Raw genomic sequence first — 22,211 nt, forward strand, 5'->3', positions numbered from 1 at the left:
CTATTATGAAATATTTTTCAGCTTTTAGGCCTTCGGTTAAACAGCTAGGAGAAAGGGGAACTTGTCTTTTAAGGTTAAGTATTTCTATAGGTTTTATTTAGATTTCCAGTAGCGCATGCGCAAAAGACCCATTTATATATAGAAATTGTATCACATTCAAATTGGAGTATTTTAAGTGAAAGAAAAGGCTAGATGTACAACAGTGTATATATAGTATAAATAGTTGAAAAAAGAAGGAAAAGAATATACATTTGTGTTTTATTTTGTATTAACTTAAAAAATGTCATTGGAAGAAATCAGAAGAAACCATTAGTAGTGGTTTCCAGTTGGAGGGCTGGGGAAGGACCTGGGCAAGTGATGGGCAAGGGTGAGAGAAGGATTTTCAGTGTATTTTTTTTTCATTTAAACATATTTATTGGAATTTTGAAATGGTAATTTTTAACAGCTTTATTGGAGTATAACAGGTATATAATAAACTACGTATTCATAGTATGTATTTTTATGCATTTTTGAGTCATGTGAATATATTACCTATTAAAAATGGAAAAGAAATTAGTTAAAAATTGACTAAATAAATAGATAGATAGCAAAACAGGCTTGCCCTGGGTTTTATTATATGTACTTGGGCCTTTATAGTTCAGTCTAAGATTTTTTTTTTTTTTTTTGGGCTTCTTGCAAACATTTAGGGGTAAGGTCTAGCTTAGTGGTTTTGCCAACAATAAAATATCCTCTTGTCATCTTTTAAATCCTACCTCATGCAAAAGATTTTGAAAACAAAACTGTCACAGACATGTCCCTGATCTTGGAAACATGAACAGTGAATGCAGATAAATTTCTAAATTAAAAGTTGTAGCCCAGGATGAGGGCTTAACCAGAATTCTCTAGCTGTAAATAAACAAGGATTTAGGATATTGTTACCCGCCCTCCATACCCCCTTGGCAGGGCTCTGCCTCTCACATAATTCATTTGGGAACAACAAAAAAAATCAGATGTTGAGCATAAAGATGTAATAGGAGGGCTCCAACTGGCCTTGGTACAAGGTAAAAGAGTGTAACTTTATCTTCATTTCACTTTCACACCTTTGCTTCAATTACATCCTCATATTAGGGTCACGTTGACCAGACCTTTGCTTGCTCAGGGAAAGAGGGTTTTTTGTATCTGGAACTACCGACTCTGGTTTTCTGGATAAGAATGACCATTTTTTGCCCAGTAAAATGATTTGCCCTACCCTATCTTTGGTTTCAGTGACTTGGGCTTATGAGATTTGGCTGAAGGGAAGCAAAGATGAGAACTTTCTAATTCAACTTTTGCATGTTTGCTGTCTTCTCCCTCTCTTTGTCTCATGATCTGCTAACCCAGATAACTGCTTTGTCCCATCCGGATTTTATCACTGTGTTGAGCCAATCAGACTCGGAGACTCGGGGCCATTGTTGGAGTCAACTTGCTCTTGTTCTCTGATTTCCACTTTATATGCCACCTGGGCACCCTCATGGATAAGTCACGTCATTCTTTCTCAGTCTAGTTTCTTTATGGGAACGGGTACTTGGGGAAAACAAGGTAACCCAGTAGTAAGAGCCCTTGTTTAGGAATAAGACGATCTGAGTACAGGACCTTACATTGCTATGAACTGTGTCACTGAACAATCCGGATTTGATTCAGTGCTATATCTTTGACAGGGGCTTTGCAAGTGTGTTAGTTGATTGACTAGGACTATTTTTCTGCTGTTGTTTCTTCAGTTGAAGATAGAGGTGACTTTTGTACCTCACTGCCATTAAGCTATACTAAAAATAAATCCAGTAATATAATGAAGACAAGAAATGAACAAATAATGTATTCTATGGAGCTAATTTGTGAAATATGGGAGTGAATGAGATGATTCTGAGGAGCATTCTAACCGTGTGTGTCCGCCTCTGTATAAAGTTTGGTCAAAGTTAGACTATAGGAGGATGGAATTGCTTCTGTTTTTACCTTCTGAGTGGTATCTTTTAGATTCCAGATGCAGGGCTCTGTTCACCTTTTCCCTCCCTTTTCTATATGATATGTTTTTGCTTTTTTTACTTACTCACTTTAAAGAACTTTGATAATTTTGTCCTCAAAACAAGCTTTATGAGGAGCAAGGCCAGTGTTATACCTACATTTTATAGATGAGGAAACTGTGATTCAGAGTTACATAACATGTAAATGGCAAGCCACTTCTCTTTCTGTCCTGCTACTTCTTCTCCATGCTTCAGTTTCTAACTTGTAAGTCTAAAATTAAGAAGTAGGACTCAGTGATGTTTGAGGGCTCTACCATCCTGATCTGAAATCAGTTGATCAGATATGTATTCAGTATCTTTAATTTGTTTTTGGAACAAGGAAGATTTTACTTAAAACAGCATAAATTGAGTATTTTATGTACGAAGCACTCTGGAGGAAGGAAGTATAGCATAAAACCTCTGCCGTCAAATAGTTTATTCTCTAGAAGTTGAATGCCAACATTGACATTTAGTTTTATGTGGTAGAAGATTTTATATGAGCAGAGATGGACCAGGGGAAATAGGAATCTGAGAATATTAAAGGTCAGGGTGAGATCCCAGCTATGAGCACTAAACTCTAGTGTTAATTACGAGTTTGTCAAGCACAGAGTAGCACTGGGTCCAGTACAAAGGGCTCAGTACGTGTAGGTTGTTCATTTGGAATTCCAAGTTAAGTTGTGAGATTTTTTTTAAAGCAGAAATCAGTCATTCCTTTAAGAATGAACCACAAGAAAGTGAGGAGTATGCCTGTACGATGGGTCAGGGAATTCTCAGGAGTGAAAGTGTGGGGAGACTGGCCAGGGTCATAACTGAAACTGCTTTGGATGGAGCTGGGTACAGCATAGGCCTTATCAATATCAGCCATTTTTGTTCCTCCTCTTCCTTAAAAGACAGCAGAAATTTATAGAAACTTCCATTTTTCTGCCTCTTTTCCCTTTCCTAAGGGCAATTTAAAGGAGTGTGTGCTGTTTGCACCTTGCATTGTTTGCGTGCACGTGCGTGCTCACTCACTCCTACCATTATAGTAATTCTCAAATCATCAGAAAAGATTTTTTATTGTCCTAATAATAGGGGGTTGCTACTGTGGTCTTAGGCTATTATTCTTTGTGTTATTTTTAAGAAATAAAGAAAATAGAGGAAACCCATTTGGCATAATAATACTTCAAGCAGCTTTTTATCTATAGCATGAAATTAACATGCTATATAACTCATTTAGTTCTGGGCCTCCGGTGATTATAATTCATGAATGTCTTGTTTTCTTTGAGTTTTTATATTTTGAGGTAAAACTGAATTATCATTTGTATGCTTTTCTGAAGCCATTATTGTCCTTTTTGTTTGTTTGTTCAAATGAAACAGTGCATCAAGTATGGAATTAAATTAATGGAGTAAATATTATGAATCATACACTCTCTCTAATCTGATGCTCTTTCTGTTTTTGACCCCATGTTTTGTTTTCTGTCTGTCTTTCTCTCTTCGTGTAGGCTTTTCAGTCCAGTGTCAAGCTGTTGGAGCGAGGGAGCAAAGGTAAAGAATGATGTAATGCACTGGCTGCCCCAAAGCATCTTTTGTTGTGAAATGGTTATTCCAGTCATCTCTTTATGAATCAAATGTGAGGGGCTGCTTTGTGGAAGGAGTCCTTTGCAAGAGCACATCAACGGAAAAGAAAACGAGACATTCACTTGGAGGGCTCTTGCTGAAAATGGGTTTAACTCTCCTTTTGCCAGTCACCACCAGGCTGACCTCATACATTTTTAGTACAATGGAGTGGCTGAGCCTTTGAGCACACCACCATTACATCATCGTGGCAAATTAAAGGAGGAGGTAGGAAAAGAGGACTTATTGTTGTCATGGCCCATGAGATGATTGAAACTCAAATTGTTACTGAGAGGTTGGTGGCTCTGCTGGAAAGTGGAACGGAAAAAGTGCTGCTAATTGATAGCCGGCCATTTGTGGAATACAATACCTCCCACATTTTGGAAGCCATTAATATCAACTGTTCCAAGCTTATGAAGCGAAGGTTGCAACAGGACAAAGTGTTAATTACAGAACTCATCCAGCATTCAGCAAAACATAAGGTAAATATTTTATTTTTTTCCTTTTGAAATAAATGGGCACACTGGGAATAATTTTAAATGAAGCCTCATTTTTTAAAAGGAGAAAATAATTTGAGGAAGTTTGGTTGCTTTTTAAGCTTTGGTACCTTATGATACCTTAAAAGAATTTACTAACCATACTGTCACATTTAAGAATATTTCAAAACTATACAGAGAGGTTAACTTGTTTTAACTTGGTCAAGTGCTGTTTTACCATTAATGACTTGCTAAAATTGTTTTATTAATTTAAACACTAATAAAAAGTTATTATTAACAAGTTACTGATAATTATTGATAATTATGTATTAATATGTTATAGCATGTATATTAGCGATAACATTAATACATTATTTTGTATTATCTATAAATTTACTGAAAGGAAATTATTGCCTTGGAAAAAAAGTAAAAACTAATTTATAGAAAGGTAAGATAATATTGGTCAAGACTTAAGGGTATTATCTTAAAGGAGTTATTCCTAGGATACCAAAATGTCTCTGTGGTAGGTAAGGCTATTTCTTTTCTTCAGGAATAAAAATGAATTTATGTTTTAATTTTATTAAACAACTGATTTCTTTGTTATGTAGAAACCATTTTTTAAATATTTCTTTGGTTCAAGTATCGTTTATTTTGCTTGTTTTACGTGCTGTACACTTTTATAGTGTTAAAGATTTAAAACCAAGGAGTTTCGAACACATCTACAAGAAATAACATCAAGTCACCTTTTAAAAGTTGATTTTTACAAGCAATTAAACCATTTGTATGTTGTGTTGATTACCTCTCATTTTTATTCAAATTATTAATTTAAAACAGGAAGCAGTTAGTCACTTCAGCACCTTTAGTTTATGAGATTGTTTTTCTCGCCTTCCTTCTTTCCTGACAGCCTCACATTTACATTTTAGGTCGACATTGATTGCAATCAGAGGGTTGTAGTTTATGATCAAAGTTCCCAGGATGTTGCCTCTCTGTCTTCAGACTGTTTTCTCACTGTACTTCTGGGTAAACTGGAGAAGAGCTTCAGCTCTGTTCACTTGCTTGCAGGTAAGGCTTGTGGTAGAACTGAAAGTACTCAATTTGATTTGAGCTCCATGAATAAGCAGCATTTCAGTCATCACAACTTTGATGATTTGTTTATACCTTTTTATTGATGTAACTATTCTATTGAACTTGAATACTGTTATCCTACCACAATGGCCACTGTATTTTTGACTTAGCTCAAATATCTCTTCCGTTGGTGTTAATTAGTTAGAAGGGCTACATAAGTAAATCTCTATGCCTGTATAGATAGCTCAAAGCCAGCTGCTTCTGTCCAGCATTTTCCCATTCACCTGTGATCTAAGAACACCAAATGCTCTACATCTCAGCTCCTGCTCTTAATTCCCATCTGCTGTAGCAAGAAGCAGACCAGTATTCCCATGTCAAACCCTTATTAAACATTTACAGTTAAAGCAGACTCCAGCATCCAGCAGTGAGATCACGATTCGTGGACATTGTGAACAATGAGGAAGGGAGAGAATGTGTGTAGACTGTGTCTTCTAATAATTAGGGGGACTACTTTAAAACTTATTTACTTGTGTATTTTCATTTGTTTTTACAACTGAAAATAAGTCTTAACTTGCAAATGCTAAGCTGCCAGGAAGGCTAAATATTTCACATTTGCCTTAAAGGAGAGCAGTGTGGTAGTTCTGTCTAATCGAATTCCCAAGCAGAATGTTCATCCTTTGCTTCCCCTGTTTTGCAGACATTACTAAAGCTCTTTCATTCAGGAATACAGGAATACAGTTTGACAATGCACAGTCACCTTTAACACAAAGCTGCTGTGTATGGTTAGCTTCCACCACGGTGATAGGCAAGAGTGCTTTAAAAAATGTGATCTAAGAAAAACAAAATATTGATAATATCATTTTCACACCTTAATAGTCTTTTGTTGCAAGGGAGGGTACAGTGAACTTGATGTTATTGGCAATTGTTAGAAGTGTAAACATTTCAGTTTTAAGAGAGTAATATTAATCAGTTGTTGGTATGTGAACACTGTCAAATACTGCAGTTTAGGTAAGATTTGCATGTCTCCAGTTCTCTCTCATCAGCCTTTGCTTTAGTTCTCAATGAACCAGGATATAGTTTCCTGTTTCTTTCAAATCATCTATTGCCATACCTTTCGTTTATACTGTGCTTCTGTCTGATCTCTCTATTAGCCTCCTTAGTGAAGCCATTTTACCTTAGAATGAAGTTTTCAGAATTTTGTAATTGAGAATTACAGTATTTGGTTCTGGCTCTCAATAGGTTCTTTTACTGGGAGTATTAATCTGTTAAATGCAACAACCGTTATTAGAGTTCCACTGAACTAAGTTGATGAGTTGAGAAACTCATTTCATATTTCTTGTAGCCACTATAAGGGACTTTACCTTGGAATCCTATTAATGCAACTAGAGCTTTTTCTAAAGTGGGTATGCCAAGATGTGCTTCATGGCAGAGTGATTATACCACTTCACTCTTGTTTGAGACACTTTACCCTGTGGAGGGTGCTCTGACTTGACACTTGGCTAAGCAGACATTCTGTGGAGGAATGAGCTCATGTTGACTTTCTAGGTCAGATATTTTAGTTACTCATATACTCTTTCTCCCCTGTACCAAAGAGCACACCTTTGTTACCTGGGAAGGTTCTTACTAGTCATGTATAGCTTTGGGAGGAGCACTTATTGGGCAAAGAAGAAAAAAAACTCAGTCTGATCAGCTAGATCAACCCCAGGGACACATGGAATGACACACTGAGTCAGGACACCCCAACATCCCCACTTCATGGAGGAAATGTTTCCTTAGGCTTAAACATACTGAATGTATTGATAGCACCATATCATCACACCCTAGAATCCTGTATTTCTTTTAGCTCAGGAGGTGACTTCAGGGACTGAATTGCCTTGTTTGGAAGTTTCTAAACAGCTAGATCTCTTTTGACACCTAAGAGAGGGTTCTGTATGGTTAAAAGCTTCCCCAACCATCTGAAAGCCTCTGACCAATTGAAAAGTCCCTTGGTTAGTGAGTCTGTTCCACAGAGTAGACAGAGAAATGGGGTTAAGTTGAAGAGAATGCTGGGGAAGGTATGGCCCTCCATTCTTGGCAGCCTATTTTTTGGCCAAGGTCCAGTTGGTCTTAGGATGTTCCAGGGGTGTGAGAAAGAAGGACATAGCCACAAATGTTTCTTAAATATTTTGCTTGGTGGGGGTTGGGGGAATAACAGTTGAAAAGTACACTAGCCTCTCACAGGTACAACAGAAAACTACAAAGTCATTGGAGGCAGTTTTTACTACAAACTACCCCTATAGTTTTCAGCAGTTAGAGATGCTTGTTAGCCTCATGTGGATGTGATAATAAAAAAAGTGATTTCTTGGAGTAATTTCTCCATCAATTTAAAGCTTTCAGCTACTCTGAGATTACTCAGGAGGAGAGCATCAGGTATGTGAGATGATTTCTGTGGTCGTTAGATATGGAAGTAAAAAATCGTGGCTCAAAGCCATTCACATTCGCAGGGCTCTCTTACCCAGAGGAAAATGACTTTAGAGAAGGGGAGCAAGAGGATCCCCCTTCAAGAGCTGATAGAAGAAGCATCATAATGAACTCTTTCCCCCAAATATGAGGAAACGTAAACTTACCTGTAGAACATGGTTACGTGGACATAAAAAAAATGAAGGCTTACTGAAGGAGGGGGACATTGGAGTAAGGGGGAATCTTACTGAAATGTAGTAGGCTTAATTCATTAATATGGACCAGGTCCAGCTTTTGGGATAGGGCTAGTCTGGTAAACTCACCTTCTACCCTGCAGATGAAAGGGGTTCTTTTAAACTGCTTTGACAGCAGATTATCTGTGAGCCTGGATTACAAACCTTCTTATCCTGAAACTTTGAATCTGGTTCTGCAGTGAACTTTGCCAATACTGCCTACATTGTGGGCCTGCTCAGCCAGGACCTTGACCCATGCTTGGCCAATTTTCCCTTTTTCTAAGCCCAGTCAGCCTTCTGAACAAAATGATTAATTTGATAGCCATATACTATCATGTCTCAAACCTTTCATTTTTATCTTAATCGTCTAACTTATATTGTCACTTTTTCATTTTTTAGCTTAACTCCACAACTGATGCTCTTTTTGTTCATCTTTGTGTTCCCCACAAGGCCTAGCACTTAAGTTTTTAATAAATATTTGATATAAGTTAGCTTCCTTGTAGATTTATACTATTTATACTTCATATGATTTATTAGTTTAGGATATAAATGATAGTAGTAAACAGCCGTGAAACTAATCCAGAAGTGTAGCAGGGCTTGAGATTGTTTTGATATAAACAACTTCCAAAGTGTCTTTATTCAGATAGAGCAAGCATATAGCTGCTATTGGAAAAGTATTTACTATGAAAATATTTCAGTCTGTTTAAGTAAATTTAAACATGATTTTAAGATTTAATAAAAATATTCCTGCAATTAAACTGCTAATTTTGGAGATCTTTAAATACTGAACTTTGATAAAGAGCGAGTAGCTCTAGAAACCTAGTTCCACTCATAGGAAAATACAAATTCTTGAATCTATATGAATTGAGAATGGTTGAAATAATTTATGTGTGTATATTTACATGTAAATTGATTGTTCTGTTTAGATATTAGTCTTCCAATAACTAAGTCAAACCAAATCATAGCATCGTTTCACCTTTCCCAAGGAATGAAGGGTTTAATTATCAGTAGCAGCCTCATCGTAGTTAAAAAAGAATGACTTTAGATCCTTTTGGAAAGTTCTCCATCATCATTGGTGGACAGGTAATGGCAAAAAATTTTTTCCACTTTTCTTAAATTTTAAAGTCAGTTATAATTAACACAATCAAAGACATGTCTTACAACCATCTTTAAAAACAAGATTTAAGAATTCGAATGAATGGAATAACAGAATGGATGTGACATATTTGATTCACAAAAATGACTTTTTAACTGAGGATCCTATTGCGAGGATCGTATTAGATAATCCATGTGGAATCTCTATATATCAGTCTTTCTGTAAAAAAAAATCATGAGTTAGAAAACAAAGAGTTGCCAATGTTGACTTATTGATAACTTTTTTTAGTCTTGTTAACCTTCAAAAAACTAGTTCTCTTTAAAAAATCATTTTGTTTCTTGCCTTTTATTCACTGTATATCACTTTATTCTCCTTGCCTTTGTCTATTACATTTCTGAGGGTGCCAGATTGAAAATAAATAAAGAAGAGAAAAACTATAGAATTTGGATTTTTATTTTGTGCTAACAGAGAAAGAAAATAAATGGGTTAATTTAGTAAAAATCAAGATCACCTTACAGATGAAAAGTACTGTTTTATTATTTCCCTCTCTTTTCTTACTGTTCTAACTCTGAGTAACAGCAGAAGGGACCCACAACAGTTTTTAAATTCTGTTGCACTCATTTTTATACTGTGATGAAGCACAGGATAATCCTACAGCAAAAAACCATAACTGAATCACAGACTTCAACCCTTTCATTTACAAATGAGGAAAATAACAGAGCCCTTGAGTGACTCTCCCAAGCTCTCACTGTTCTTACTGTGTGCCCAAAGCCCATATCCACAGTAATTCCAGAGTCTTCTGGAATTTCATCAGGAGGCGGGACTGGCAGTCAAGAGTGCCTATTTCAGATCAGGCTTATCTTGAAAGGCTCTTTTTGTGGTAGCTCTCTCTCAGTCTGTGGATTTAATGTCATATTCTTACTTCACATTTTATGAAATGGGCAATGTATAAAAATATTCTGTATATAAAAAAATTTTAAAGCATTAAGTTATTTTAGCCATAGGGGATCAGCAAATAAAAGTCTGACTACTCTGTTCTGTGCTGAAGTATAGTAATGATAGAAGATACCATTAATTAAGCACTTAAGTGTTAGGTACAGTGCTAAGGGCTTTTATAAACATTTAATCTCTGTATAAAGCTAAGATTTTAATGTTTGCTGTAGTTAAAAGCCAAAAACATATTTCTTTGTTTTGAGTTAGGTTTGCTAGGGTAGTTAGAGCTAGGAGTGAATAAAAATGTGTTTGACTCTGTACATTTTCAGTTTAACGGGGATCTGGATTTAGTCAGTAGTTCTCTGTAATAAACGTATAGCTTTGGCTTAATGGTATCAATTACTGTCCTTCCCAGTGGAAGTATAGTAATACCTGATCTTTCTGATTATGGGTTTTGCTGTACATGCTATTGTTATCAGTTCTGTTATCTAGTTTGGGATTTCTTCTGTCCTTTTGTCTAGAGAAGAGAAATTTATTAATTATTCCATTTCAAATCCTGTGGTAGTTAGTAAAAGAGAGTAATATTAATGGATTTTAATAAAAGTACTATAGTTATTCAGGAATTGGCTATTTTGTGTTTAAAAAGCCACAGTGACTGAGTGCCACTGAAAACAGACTAAAAACAGGTGCTGTTTTGCCCACTGGTTGCTGTGTATTTGCTGGCTCTGTTCTGAGCTTCTGTTTGCATGAGGTTATTCTAATTGGATCATTTTTTCTCCAATTGCTACTTGCCAGTGTGTGGTAAGCTGGTTTATATTACTTCCCAGCTACCAGTGGCTAAGATATAATGCCTAAGGCTGTGTCTTTTTAAAAAATGAACTGCAGAACAACCTAAAGATAGTTCCTCAGTTCCTCATCCTGATTTTTTGTTCAAACTAGACAAAAGCAGCCTAGGTGATAGCAGTGACATCAGTTTTCTCTTGCCTCAGTCATATTATCTGTGTGCTCTGGTAGGTCCAGACCTTTTCATTCAGTCAGCCTCTCAGTATTTGATGGGCAGTCTTCTGATTGGCACAGGGCTGGGCTCCTGAGAGTGGAATACCAGAAAAGCAAAAGGCTTGCGCCTGCCCTTGAGAAGTTAGTGGCTGATTTGGGGAAACACACCTGAAGTGGAGGAAGCAGAAGCACGTGATAATGTGCTAAAGTGTATGTGACATAGTGATAAGGAATGACTTGGTATAGTCTGCAAAAGTTGGGGAAGATTTGATAACAGAAGTGGGATTTTAATCAAACCTGAAAGGATGAGTAAGATTTGGGTGGGGAGGGTCCTTGGTATGCTAATTGAGGGAGAGAAACATGATTAAAAATGTCAGGAATGAACATAGATTTTAGGGGACAGCAAGAGACTGGAGTGGATTTTTTGTGAAGGGGAGAAATGAGAATTAAGAGGAAATGAAATCAAATTATGCAAACCTTTAAACCAGCAGGGCGAATTTGTACTTTCTTGTGGTAGGCATTGTTAGCCATTGGTGAATTGGGGACAACGCTTGTCATCTCTCAGTCACTAGATTTTTCTTATGACCTTTGCTCTCCTCCTCTTCTGCTAAGTCAAGTCAACATCATCCCTCCCTCAGATTGTTCCAGGAGCCTTTGAACTGATCTTCTCACACCGTGTGTCCTGTCACCTTCCAATCCATTACACTATTTTATATTCTTAATGTAATCCTGATTATATCACTTTGCAGTTTAAGATGCATCAGTGCCCCTAGGATAAATTCTAAAGCCCTCAGCTGACTAACAAGGCCCTGCAGTGGCTCATCTGCCTACCTCTATAACTTCATCTAATACTACGTTAAGCCCTCAGTTTGTTCATTTAGTCTATCTCATTAGGCCTTATCTCAGTGGTTCTAAGCCTATAGCATCAATCTCTCTGGGCCTTCACAGAGGCCCTCTCCTCTTTTCTACCTACTCACTTAGGTGTTAAGCCTTCCCTAGCTATCAGACAAAGTTGGTTTCCTCTGTTATATATACTTTGACCACCTACCATACTTTGACCACCTACCATAATTAGTTAATTATTCTCATTATTTGATTCAAGTTTGTCCCACTAACCTGTTAATTCCAGAGAGAGCCTCTGTCTTGGTCACCACTATCTCCATCATCTTGCACTCACAGTAGGTGCTCATGAAATGAATGTATGTTCATATAATGGCCTCTAGTGTTTGGTTGATTGGACAGGTATCAGTTTTCTCATTGCTCTATGAAACCTCTGGGGAAGCTAAACAGTTGGTCAAAAATGAGGACTGTTGATAGAATAGAATACACAAAAGTGGTCTTATGGGAGAGCTTCCTACAGGGTAGATGAGAAAGCTTTGAGCTTCACATTGGAAAGGCCTGAGAAATGAGTTCTATGGTGATGATACACGGACAGTTTATGAGTTACTCAAATTTGATTCTTAAGAGTCTTTCCAGAGACTAGACTAATGCTTTTCCTTTTGATTCATAGCATTATCTCCTGATTCCCTGAGACATAGAGGTATTACGAGACTTCAAACCGTTGGGGAGTCCTTGGGGACAAAAAATTTTCTCTTCACATTTCATATAAAGTTCCCTGGGTATGGCAAAAGCACACCGAGGAGGATTTAGTGTTGGTTTTGGATGACCAAAGCAACATTCACCAATTCTACCTTTTTTTCCTTTAGTAGCAGAAAAATGTCTTTTTTTTCCTCTGTGCCACCTCTCTTACCCTGAGAGTCTTCTGGGACATTGTCGTCTAAGAATAGGAAGCAGATTCTGGGCCCCCACCCATGCCAACATAGCTTTTGGCTTTGAATGGAATCAGGAAATCCTTTTGAACACCAAAAATATACAAGACTTATGTCCATCAACAGCTATTCATTGTTACAAGGAAGGATTCAATAAACATTTATTGAATTCTAATTATGTGCCAAGCACTATGCTAAATGCTGAGGTGATTACAAATAAGTGAGACTTAATTCTTATCCACAAGTAGTTCACAATGTATTATAACTAGAGAAGTAAGAGGTCACAACACACAAAGATAATTCACAATACCAAGTCAGTGGTAACTACTTATTGTCAGGTGATTGCTCCAAATTTTATAGAAGTTCTAAGTTGACAAGACCGTATCTAGATACATTGGCCAGGAAAGTTTTTTTAAAAAATGCAACAGAATAGTGCTGAAGCTATCAGAGAGCAACTCACACAGTAAGGGGGAGTATATCATGAAACTCGTTTCAGTGGTGAGTGTTCAGGAGGCTTTAATGTAAAATGTATTTTATTGGTCATGGTAAAAATTGGAATATACTGCTGTAGGAAAGGTGTGACTTGCCTATGGTTTAGAAGGAAATATAAAATGGATTGGAAGGACCGAATTGCCAAAAGTAAGGCAAAATTAGGTTGGACAGTTGGGATTAGATTACGAAGGATCTTGAATGTTTGGCTAAGAATTTTGGGTTTCATTCTATTTGGGAGCAGAGAATACATCAAGAATTCTTAAATCTTGTGGTACGTGGAAACAAATTAGAAAAAGGACAAGTGGATCAGAGAAAGCTATTACTGAATTTATCAAAGAATGAAGTACAGAGGTGATGGACTAGGGTGGTAGCAGGAAAATAGATAGAAAAGACATTATAAAGGTAAGTCAGCTTACCAACTGAATGTTGCTGAGATGCCTGGGAGAATGGGACTGACATGAACAGGAATGCAGAATGAGAGGGAGATGATGGCTTTGAATTTATTTAAAAAGTGTTAATAAGTCTTTCGAATGAAAATGACCAAAGGAGATTGAAAAGGCTTGATTGGAGTTGGGAAATGAAGCCCAAAAACACAGACTTGGAAATCTTTGATTTTCAGGTGAAAATGAGCAAATGCAATCTCCCCTTAAAAACCTCCCCTTTCATGCTGATGAAAGTAGAGGCATCTGAATCCTTCTCAGGATGCCCCAGGGTGCTGTTTGCTTCGCTGTTGTGTTCCTATCTTAACGTTACTAGAAGACCAGTCAGGGTTGCCTCTGTGAAGCTGGCGCTCCTACTTAGTGCACCTGTCGATTTTATGAGCCAAGTGGTGGATTCTGGCCACATCTCTTTTGATTGGTTAGTTTGGTTACATTCTTAAGACCAATATTTGTATGAGAGCATTTATTAAGAGTCCTGCCTAGCTCTGTGTGTGCATTTTAAGGGAAGGAATTTCTGGGCATAGTTACGTAGTGCCAATTTGAAAGATCAGTAAAATAGTAAAAATATCACTACATCTTCTGAAAACTCTACTAAACACCACTTCTAGATTTTGCCAATTGAATTGACCTAGATAACATTATCTTGAGGAATAATAACATTTAGATATTCACAAGAAATTATAAGTTGCATTATTTTAGTACTTGGTGATTATTTTAATGCTAGTACTTCGAAATTTTAAAATTTCACTGTGCATATGATAACAGTGTTAATCTAAATTTTAGATTAGCTAGAATTTTTCACTCCCCTATTGTGCCAGGTGATGATAAAGTTGTTTAATATAGAGTGAACTTTTTTGTTATTTATGGGACAAGTTTTATGAGATGTCGGTCACTTGTCATGCTTCCTGGAGGTCTCTACAGAAATGTATATTCTGCTTTCCTCTTGAGTGGATGGAATAAGAGTTTAAAATTAATGCTTTATATCACTTGGGATTTTTCTTTTTAGTGCTGCTTATTGATTCAGTGCTGCTCAGTGAAGACTTGAGTAGATAGGACATCGATGGAATGCTGCTAATATCATTGAGAAAACAAACCATGATATGCTCTTCACCCTCCTAGAAATGATTTATCAAACCTGTGTGGCATGGCTAGCCCAGACCAACCTATATGTATTGGAATATGACAGTCACATGTTTTTGTTTGCTTTCTTTGAGGGAACAAAATTATGTTGCTTTAATTTTTGTTTTTAACTAGTTTCAACTCTCGATGCATGGTCTTCTGACCCTGGAAAAATTCTAACCATACTTAACTCTGTTTTTAAGTTGCTAGAGAACAAAGTTACCTGAATCAGTCACTTCAGACTAAAGCAGAAAATAATTACTCTTAAAGTAATTAAGATATTTCACTTATTGTGAAATATACATTTCAACATCTCAATTTTTAATATTAGGGTTGTGTCCTTTGTTCAATAGCAAAGCAGCAGATTTTAATTTCAGTATGGCAAGAACTGTAGTTTCCTCTACAGGTGCAGGTATATTTCACAGGAATCTTTCACATACATTCTAGAATAAGTAAATGAATGGGTTATATTTATGTCACAAAAAGGGAGTCTTTGTTTTATATAAGGATTAAACTCCATGAGAGCTATATTTAAAAACAATGAAACTATAAATTATATGAAAATGGTTTAATATACAAAAATTAAATTTGCTCTGACTTTTTAAAAAAAGTCTTCCATAAAATAGAGCTTTGTGTATATACTATGTCTGTATATAGGCATGGAATCCATTCACAAAATGGGAAGATGTTGCCTTTAATTCTTCCTTCCCACTTAGGCCAACTCTGCACACCTATTTGAACTGAAGCATAAGTAGAGAAGTACTTATGTCTTCCTGTAGGGAGAAATAAAGTAATTAACATTTATCTCTAGTTTGATGAAAAGAATAGGGATCCCTTTTTAGAATTTGAGACTTAGAAATATTTTTTTAACGTCACTAAGCTGTAGTAAAGGGCTACTTTTATTTATTATGTAAACATTCTTTCATTTTAAGAAGAAACACTGATTTCTAACTGATTGCAAGGGTCAGAGAGAAAAGAATGACTAACTGGAATTATTTAGTAGAATTGTTGTATGTATTTTATTTTACTTGGCAGAGTGTTTTTTCCTCTGCAAATTGAACGGTGGTTCATACTGGCTTTTACAGAAGAAGATATTTATGAATGGAATTATGAAGGAGGTACACTGAAGGGAAGGATTTTTTCTTGGCTGAATTACAATAAAGTAATACATAAATTATGAATGCCTTTAAGCTTTAAGAAAACCAAATGTTTTCTCTGTCCAAAGTAATATATGTCTTTATTTGTGAACATTCATTCTACTGGTTAGATTTGTGGAATACCAGTAAACAGAAATATTAATTTTTAACATGCAGTATGTCTCTCTGTCCATCTGAATCTGTAAAAGCCAAATGTCTACGCACCTCTGTCTGCCTATCTCCCATCCCCATTTCTCTACAGGCCAGGGGTGTCTGCATATGTCTTCCTCTTAAAAACAGATTCTTCTGGTATAGGCCTAGCAATTATACCTGTTCCTAAATGCAGGTCTGTCTTAGAGGAGCACATATGGCTTATATGCTTTTTATTTTATACATTCCCAAATGATAAATAGCATTAAATCTAGGGATAGGAGAAACTTGGCAAGATTGGATGGTGAGTCCAAACCTTGAAAAACTTTTAAAATATTTTAAAACTTTTTCAAGAAGCTTATCAGTTTTTCAGTACTGCTTTCACAGTGAACAAAGGAGGATAATAAACTGATGTTATGTCTTCCATAATGTAATGTACTTTGGAGTCTCTGGGTCAGCCCACAGCTATGACAAGGACAGATAAGATGACTCTATTCTGTGTGTCAGCCATTTGTAACAAAAAGTTTACATAAATGAATTGTACTTTTCTTCTTATTAGGTTGAGTTTATAAGAGGAAGAGGAACATTTTAAACATTTCAAAACTGAGTTGCTGATGAAGCCACAGATAGTTTTTCAAGGGTTCGGGGAAATCAGGCAATGTCTCATCTGTTGTTAATTAATGAAATGAAACTGGGGTCACTAGAGTACAGCAATGAATGAAAGGTCAGTGAATGGAAAAAACTGTCAATGAAGGAGGATGTTAGCAGAGTGGAACATTGTCATAGATAAAGATCAGGGAAAATGTGCACTTTGGCTTAGGTAGTTTTTTTCTGCAAATGACTAGGAGCCATAGTTTGGGACATGTCAAGCCGGATTGAATACTAAATGAATGCCCTGATTTCAGCAAAATCTGTTAAATATTTTAAAGCTGTTTGTGTTTGTGCTAGAGATTAGTTGAAACATTTTGTAGAAAAAGTTTCTTTTTGTTTTGTAATGTGGTTTATAATGTATTATTCCTGTGTTGTTTGTCTTTTGGGTTTTGTTTTGAAGCTGAATACCATTTTTCTCTCATTTATTTCTGTTCTCTGTCTTATAGTTTTCTAGAACCTTACTCATTTTTGAGATCCACTGATGTTAAAGTGATTTAGGATCACTGTACTGATTAATGATGGAGCTGGACCTTGAACGGCCCAGGCCGGCTGGCTCTCGGTTACATAATTGTATCTTCTCTGAGATGTTCTGTGGAGGATGGTGGGAAAGTCATGAACTGATCATGAATAAACCAGTGACTATATTTGTTTCAACGAGTTCATCATGCAAAGTGCATTTAAAGAGTCTTGTGTCTCTGATCGTGTCAAACCTCCTCCCCTTTTTTCTCTGTCGTTGAAGCTTTTGAATGTTATGACTTTGGGCAGCAAGGCTCTTCTGTCAGTTTGGAAGAGGCCTGTGGCCTTTTTTAGCCTGATATTTAGACCTGGCAGGTCACTGCTGGTGAGAGGAGGATCCCATAGATACGTAGGTGTCCCCACATCCAAGAGAGAGCGAATCCCATAGTATTTAGAGAAATGATATAACACAGCAATCGAGGGTACAGCCTCAAGCCAGACTGCCGGGGCTCATGTCCTATCTCTTCTAGTTGGTACCCTCTGTCTTTCTGAAACTCTATTTTCTAAATCTGTAAAATGGAAATAATAGTGCCTACCTTATAGGGTAGTTGTAAAGATTGAATACTTGTAAACTGCTTAGAGCAATGCTTGTCACATAGTAAATGTTTGATAATTCTCTGATTACTTGTATTATTTGAAAGTATGATTACTTGTAAATTTAAAATGGAATTTGAGTTTCTTTGGATTGTCTGGTTTCTCTTTTCTCTGAGAATATGTACTGGAATATTGTTTTGTTGGATTTAAATAAGAGAGACCATCCCATAAACTGTTTGGAGCCAGAATAGGAAAAAAAAAAAAAGAAAAGAAAAGAAAGAAAGAAAATAGTTCTTTAGAGAAACACCAGAACCACAGAAGTTAATAGAAGTTAAAATTTAAACTAATATAGTTAAATTATAATCAAAATAGTGCCTTTCAGTTATTTTGTTGGTAGGTGTAAGATGGGCAAAGAATGATGAGACTTTTTAACATTTGTTGTTATAAGAACTACTTTGGGGCGGGGGGAAGCTTCACCTTACATAACTGTTATACAATTAGGCTGAAAAGGAACAAAACAGTAATAGAAACAAAATTGTAAATCCTAAACAGTGGCAATCATATACATGTGCCAGCATTGGCTGAGCCCTTTTTTTTAAGATTGTCTATGGGTTATACTGGTAGATGTAGGAATTCTGACTGCATTTCTGTAGTTGCAGTGGCCCTAGTATAGCATTTCCTTTAAGTGTGAGTTCGGGTTATTTATAGATTTTAGGAGAGAAATGGGAGGGGAATTCCATGGTCAAATAAGTTTGGGAAACTTTCTTGAATTTAATAAAATTAAACTAGTTTCTTTCGAGATTCTTTTTCAGATCCCTTAATATGCTGCTCTGACTCTCCAAAGAGATAGGATGTGCTGTATTTCTCTTACTTTTGGGACCAATATCGCGTCTGTCAGCTTCCTTCAGGACACCAGCACTCGGGAGCACACTTTGGGAAATATAATCTTAGAAGCATTGCTTTTTTCACTTTGTGTGTCTGGTGAATCCCAACAAGATGTAGCCAAACAACTAGCTGCAGGTCAGGGGTGGAGTAAGGCCTCACAGATGAGGCTGGTTCTAAATGTATGATCACCTTGTTGAAATAATCATTACTGATGCCTGTAGAGTACTTACTGAGTGCTGGACACAAAGTACTTTGGATATGTTAACTAATCCTTTCAACAATACGAGGGAGGTATGATCATTAGCCCTATTTGTGGATGAGGAAACTAGTAGCCAGAGGGCTTAAATAGCTTGCCTAAATCAGACAAGTTGACAGTAGTGAAGCTAGGATTTGGACTTGGGTATAAGAGCCTGTTGCTCTTGCTCTACTTTCTCTGTTGCATGATCGTGGACTTGTATATATGTGTGGTTTATATGTGACGTGTGCATGCACAGGGCCGGGTGCTGGTGGTATTGGTATTCCTGGGTGGGAGAAGAGAATGAAAGTGTGAAATAAGTTTTGTATGGCTGGAGGTCATGGTTGGAAAAGGTAAGAAATGAAACCGTGGAAATGTACAGGTAAAGATCTCGAGGACCTCATCTCTCACACAAAGGAATTTGGGATTTCTATAATGGAACCATCTATTCTTTTCATCAGGTTACCTTAAGAACTTTAGCAAACTATCTGCTTATGAGTGAAACAGTGCAGATACTTAGGCTGGAGGCTAACTTTTCTATTTTGCAGATGGCGTAGTTGCCACTGACTTCCCGCCATCCTAGCTTTCTGTATTATGGAACTTATACTGAGCAAATAGACACAAGAGTCCAGCGATTATGCTTGAGCTGAACATAAATACAGGGACTAATAAGGGATGGCACTCTCTCCCTCTCAACACCCTGCAGTTCTGCATTTTTTTTTTTTGAGGGCATATTTTGTATATTTCTGGTAGTTGATTAAATACTGATAGAATATAACTCAAGGAAATGGATTTATGGATCTCACAAATATTTAATGAGATTTTTAGGGTCTTGTTTAATTAAGGCTTGATTAAAGAGGTAAAATTGGGGTTGCCTTGTCTTCTAATAAGACTTTAACATGTTAATTATTTTTTAATTAAATAGTATTTAAAATATACAAGTGTTCTCTGTGATGCAAACCTCTTTGGTTCCTGAGTTTGAACTTAGTGAGTAGTGAGGCTTTGGATAGCAGGGGATTTATCTGGAACCCAGTGAAGACCTTATTCGTTTTCTCTTTTCCCAGATGAGGTAAGAGTGCCTCCTATGGCTAGATAGATTTCATTAAGAAGTAGCAAGATTGTGACTTAATGAAGGTCATGGAAGCAGGTCATTGTAAGGACAGGAATAGGAGAAAACAGAATTCTTCTGAGTCAAGGAATCTTACTGCAATGCCATCATGTACCCTAACCAATTAGTGTCTGTCAGTATACTTCTTTATAGTGCTCAGCAAAATGAATAGGAGACCCCAGAAGTCAGGGGTATTTATGGAAACCTTGTCTAATTGCCCAGGGAATCCCAAGAACTTGACATAGAGAATATTTGCAAGAGCTGAGTATGTTTGTGATACCTTTGCAATTAAAACAAACAAACAAACAAAATCCTGTATAGTAGGAAGATTTAAACTTAACTCCAGAATTTTTTTCTTGATCAATTTTGTCTTGAAGAAATACTATCTGTCCCCAGTTCACATTTCTTATATCCCCATTTTGTTTCTGTGAATAAATTGTCTTGCTTTGCTTACTTGCTATTTAGCTTAAATCCTCTTTATATTTCACAAAAAATGAAAAATAAAAAATTCACATGGAGGATGACAAGAGGGAAGCAAATGTTATCTTTGTGCATGGCATAATTTTATGCTATTTCTTCTTAGGAGGATTTGCTGAGTTCTCCCGTTGTTTCCCTGGCCTTTGTGAAGGAAAATCCACTCTAGTTCCTACCTGCATTTCTCAGCCTTGCTTACCTGTTGCCAACATTGGGCCAACTCGAATTCTTCCCAATCTTTATCTTGGCTGCCAGCGAGACGTCCTCAACAAGGTGGGTGCTTCAAAAATATCCTTCATTGCAGGGCTTACTCTTTGCAGCTGGAGAAACAGCGATGCCCATTAGCTGTCATTTCAGACACACTGAGTTCCTAGAAAGAAAATGTACCATTCTCATTATGACTCTACTGGAGAGCAGTTGCATCATCTTTTGGAGAGTCGTTTTGTTTGATGTTAATGATTGCCATAGGAAACCCAAATTATTATATTTGCTTGTTCCTCATAGGCCCAAGAGCCCTGGAATAGGATAGGATTTTTCAGAAGTTTAGTCTTATTTTCTTAGCGTATTCATTGTTCTACTATAGTAATTTGGAACACTCAGGACAGCTAATACTTCCTGAGTTCACACAATTTGTTGCAGCACACTAGAAAGGGACTCAGGTTGAGCTTGGATTGAGGACGTCATGATCACTAGCTGGAGGGGTGGGAGAAGGTGGTAAAAAGATGGTGAGGCCTAGGCCACATGGTCTGAGGCTTATTGGAGCAGTTTTGTTGAGAAAGAAGGAAGAGCATCGATTTTTCCTAGAAAGGACATAGACTATACTGGACAAGATGTGTCCAGTAGAGGAACCCATGTCGATCGAGGCCACTGTTATAATGATACAAGCATAACAACTGTAGTAGAACTAAAATTCGTCTGCCTCCACAGCTTATACGCTGTTAACCAGCAGTGCTAGAAAACAGTGCTCTCTGCAAAAGTGACTTTTTCTAAAACATCTTATTTACATCATCTCTAATGTATAAAGCTGTTAAAGATACTGATTCAGCTGTTGGTGATTTACAAGAATTGCTTTCCTATATGAAGGCAGTACCTTAACATTTTCTCCTTAAGTAACTGAAAGAATTGGGCTGTCTATAAAATAAGCTTCCAGATTGGCTTGCTTTAGTGAGGGGAAAGCTAGGCTTTCCAGGAGGAAAAAAATAACCAATCATTGGGCAGCAATGAAGCATTTTTTTCCTCCTTTTTGTTCTCAAAACTCCGGCCTCTTCAAAATTTTACCTCAACACTTGTTAATAAATCAGCTCTTCCTCAGAGATCTGCCTGTTTGAAATTTGATAGCTTATGCTTATACTTAGCCTTTCTGGTGAGGTCATAATGTCTTAAGCATGTGATGATTATTCTTTTTTAGAGATAAGCAAACTATGTTACAGAAAGCAAAATTAATTTCCTAAAGTCACATGCCTCCCTGGGGCAAAGCTGAAGATGCTTCATTTAATCTTCAGATCAGAAAATAAAATTCCTAGTTAGGGATCCTGTTCACAGTTACCCCAGTAAAACTTAACCAGTCAGCCAGCAGGTAATTTCACAAGTAATTGTGCTACATATCATCTTAGTTACTTTGACATTAAATTAAATGGCATGTTCATTTTGCTACATACTTTTTCCAGTTTAACAGATATGTCAGTTAACAATTATGTGTGAGTGCTGGCAAGGTGAGAGCATTTAAACTGGAACCTGGACTTGAGGACAGGGAAACAGTTTTCTTGTTTTTACTGGCTTTTATATGAATACTAAACTGGATACATACATAGATGCATTGAGAGGAAATGGTTGTAGGGGGAAGAGTGAGTCTGAAA

The 22,211-nt window shown here is 36.7% G+C and overlaps 1 protein-coding gene across 2 annotated transcripts in view; it reads left to right on the forward strand.

Annotated features, from left to right (window-relative positions):
- Positions 1 to 22,211, forward strand: part of DUSP16 (dual specificity phosphatase 16) — a 72,119-nt gene that overhangs the window by 30,986 nt on the left and 18,922 nt on the right. For both annotated transcript variants that reach the window (XM_016156375.2, XM_016156377.2), the window contains 3 exons: positions 3,497 to 4,090; positions 5,008 to 5,146; positions 20,465 to 20,628. In XM_016156375.2, the coding sequence (XP_016011861.1) occupies positions 3,863 to 4,090; positions 5,008 to 5,146; positions 20,465 to 20,628 (531 nt within the window). In that variant the 5' untranslated portion in view covers positions 3,497 to 3,862. The remainder of the gene's footprint in view (positions 1 to 3,496; positions 4,091 to 5,007; positions 5,147 to 20,464; positions 20,629 to 22,211) is intronic.

The sequence above is a fragment of the Rousettus aegyptiacus genome, unplaced genomic scaffold (genome assembly GCF_014176215.1).
Source record: "Rousettus aegyptiacus isolate mRouAeg1 unplaced genomic scaffold, mRouAeg1.p scaffold_m13_p_2, whole genome shotgun sequence".
NCBI classification, from domain to species: domain Eukaryota; kingdom Metazoa; phylum Chordata; class Mammalia; order Chiroptera; family Pteropodidae; genus Rousettus; species Rousettus aegyptiacus.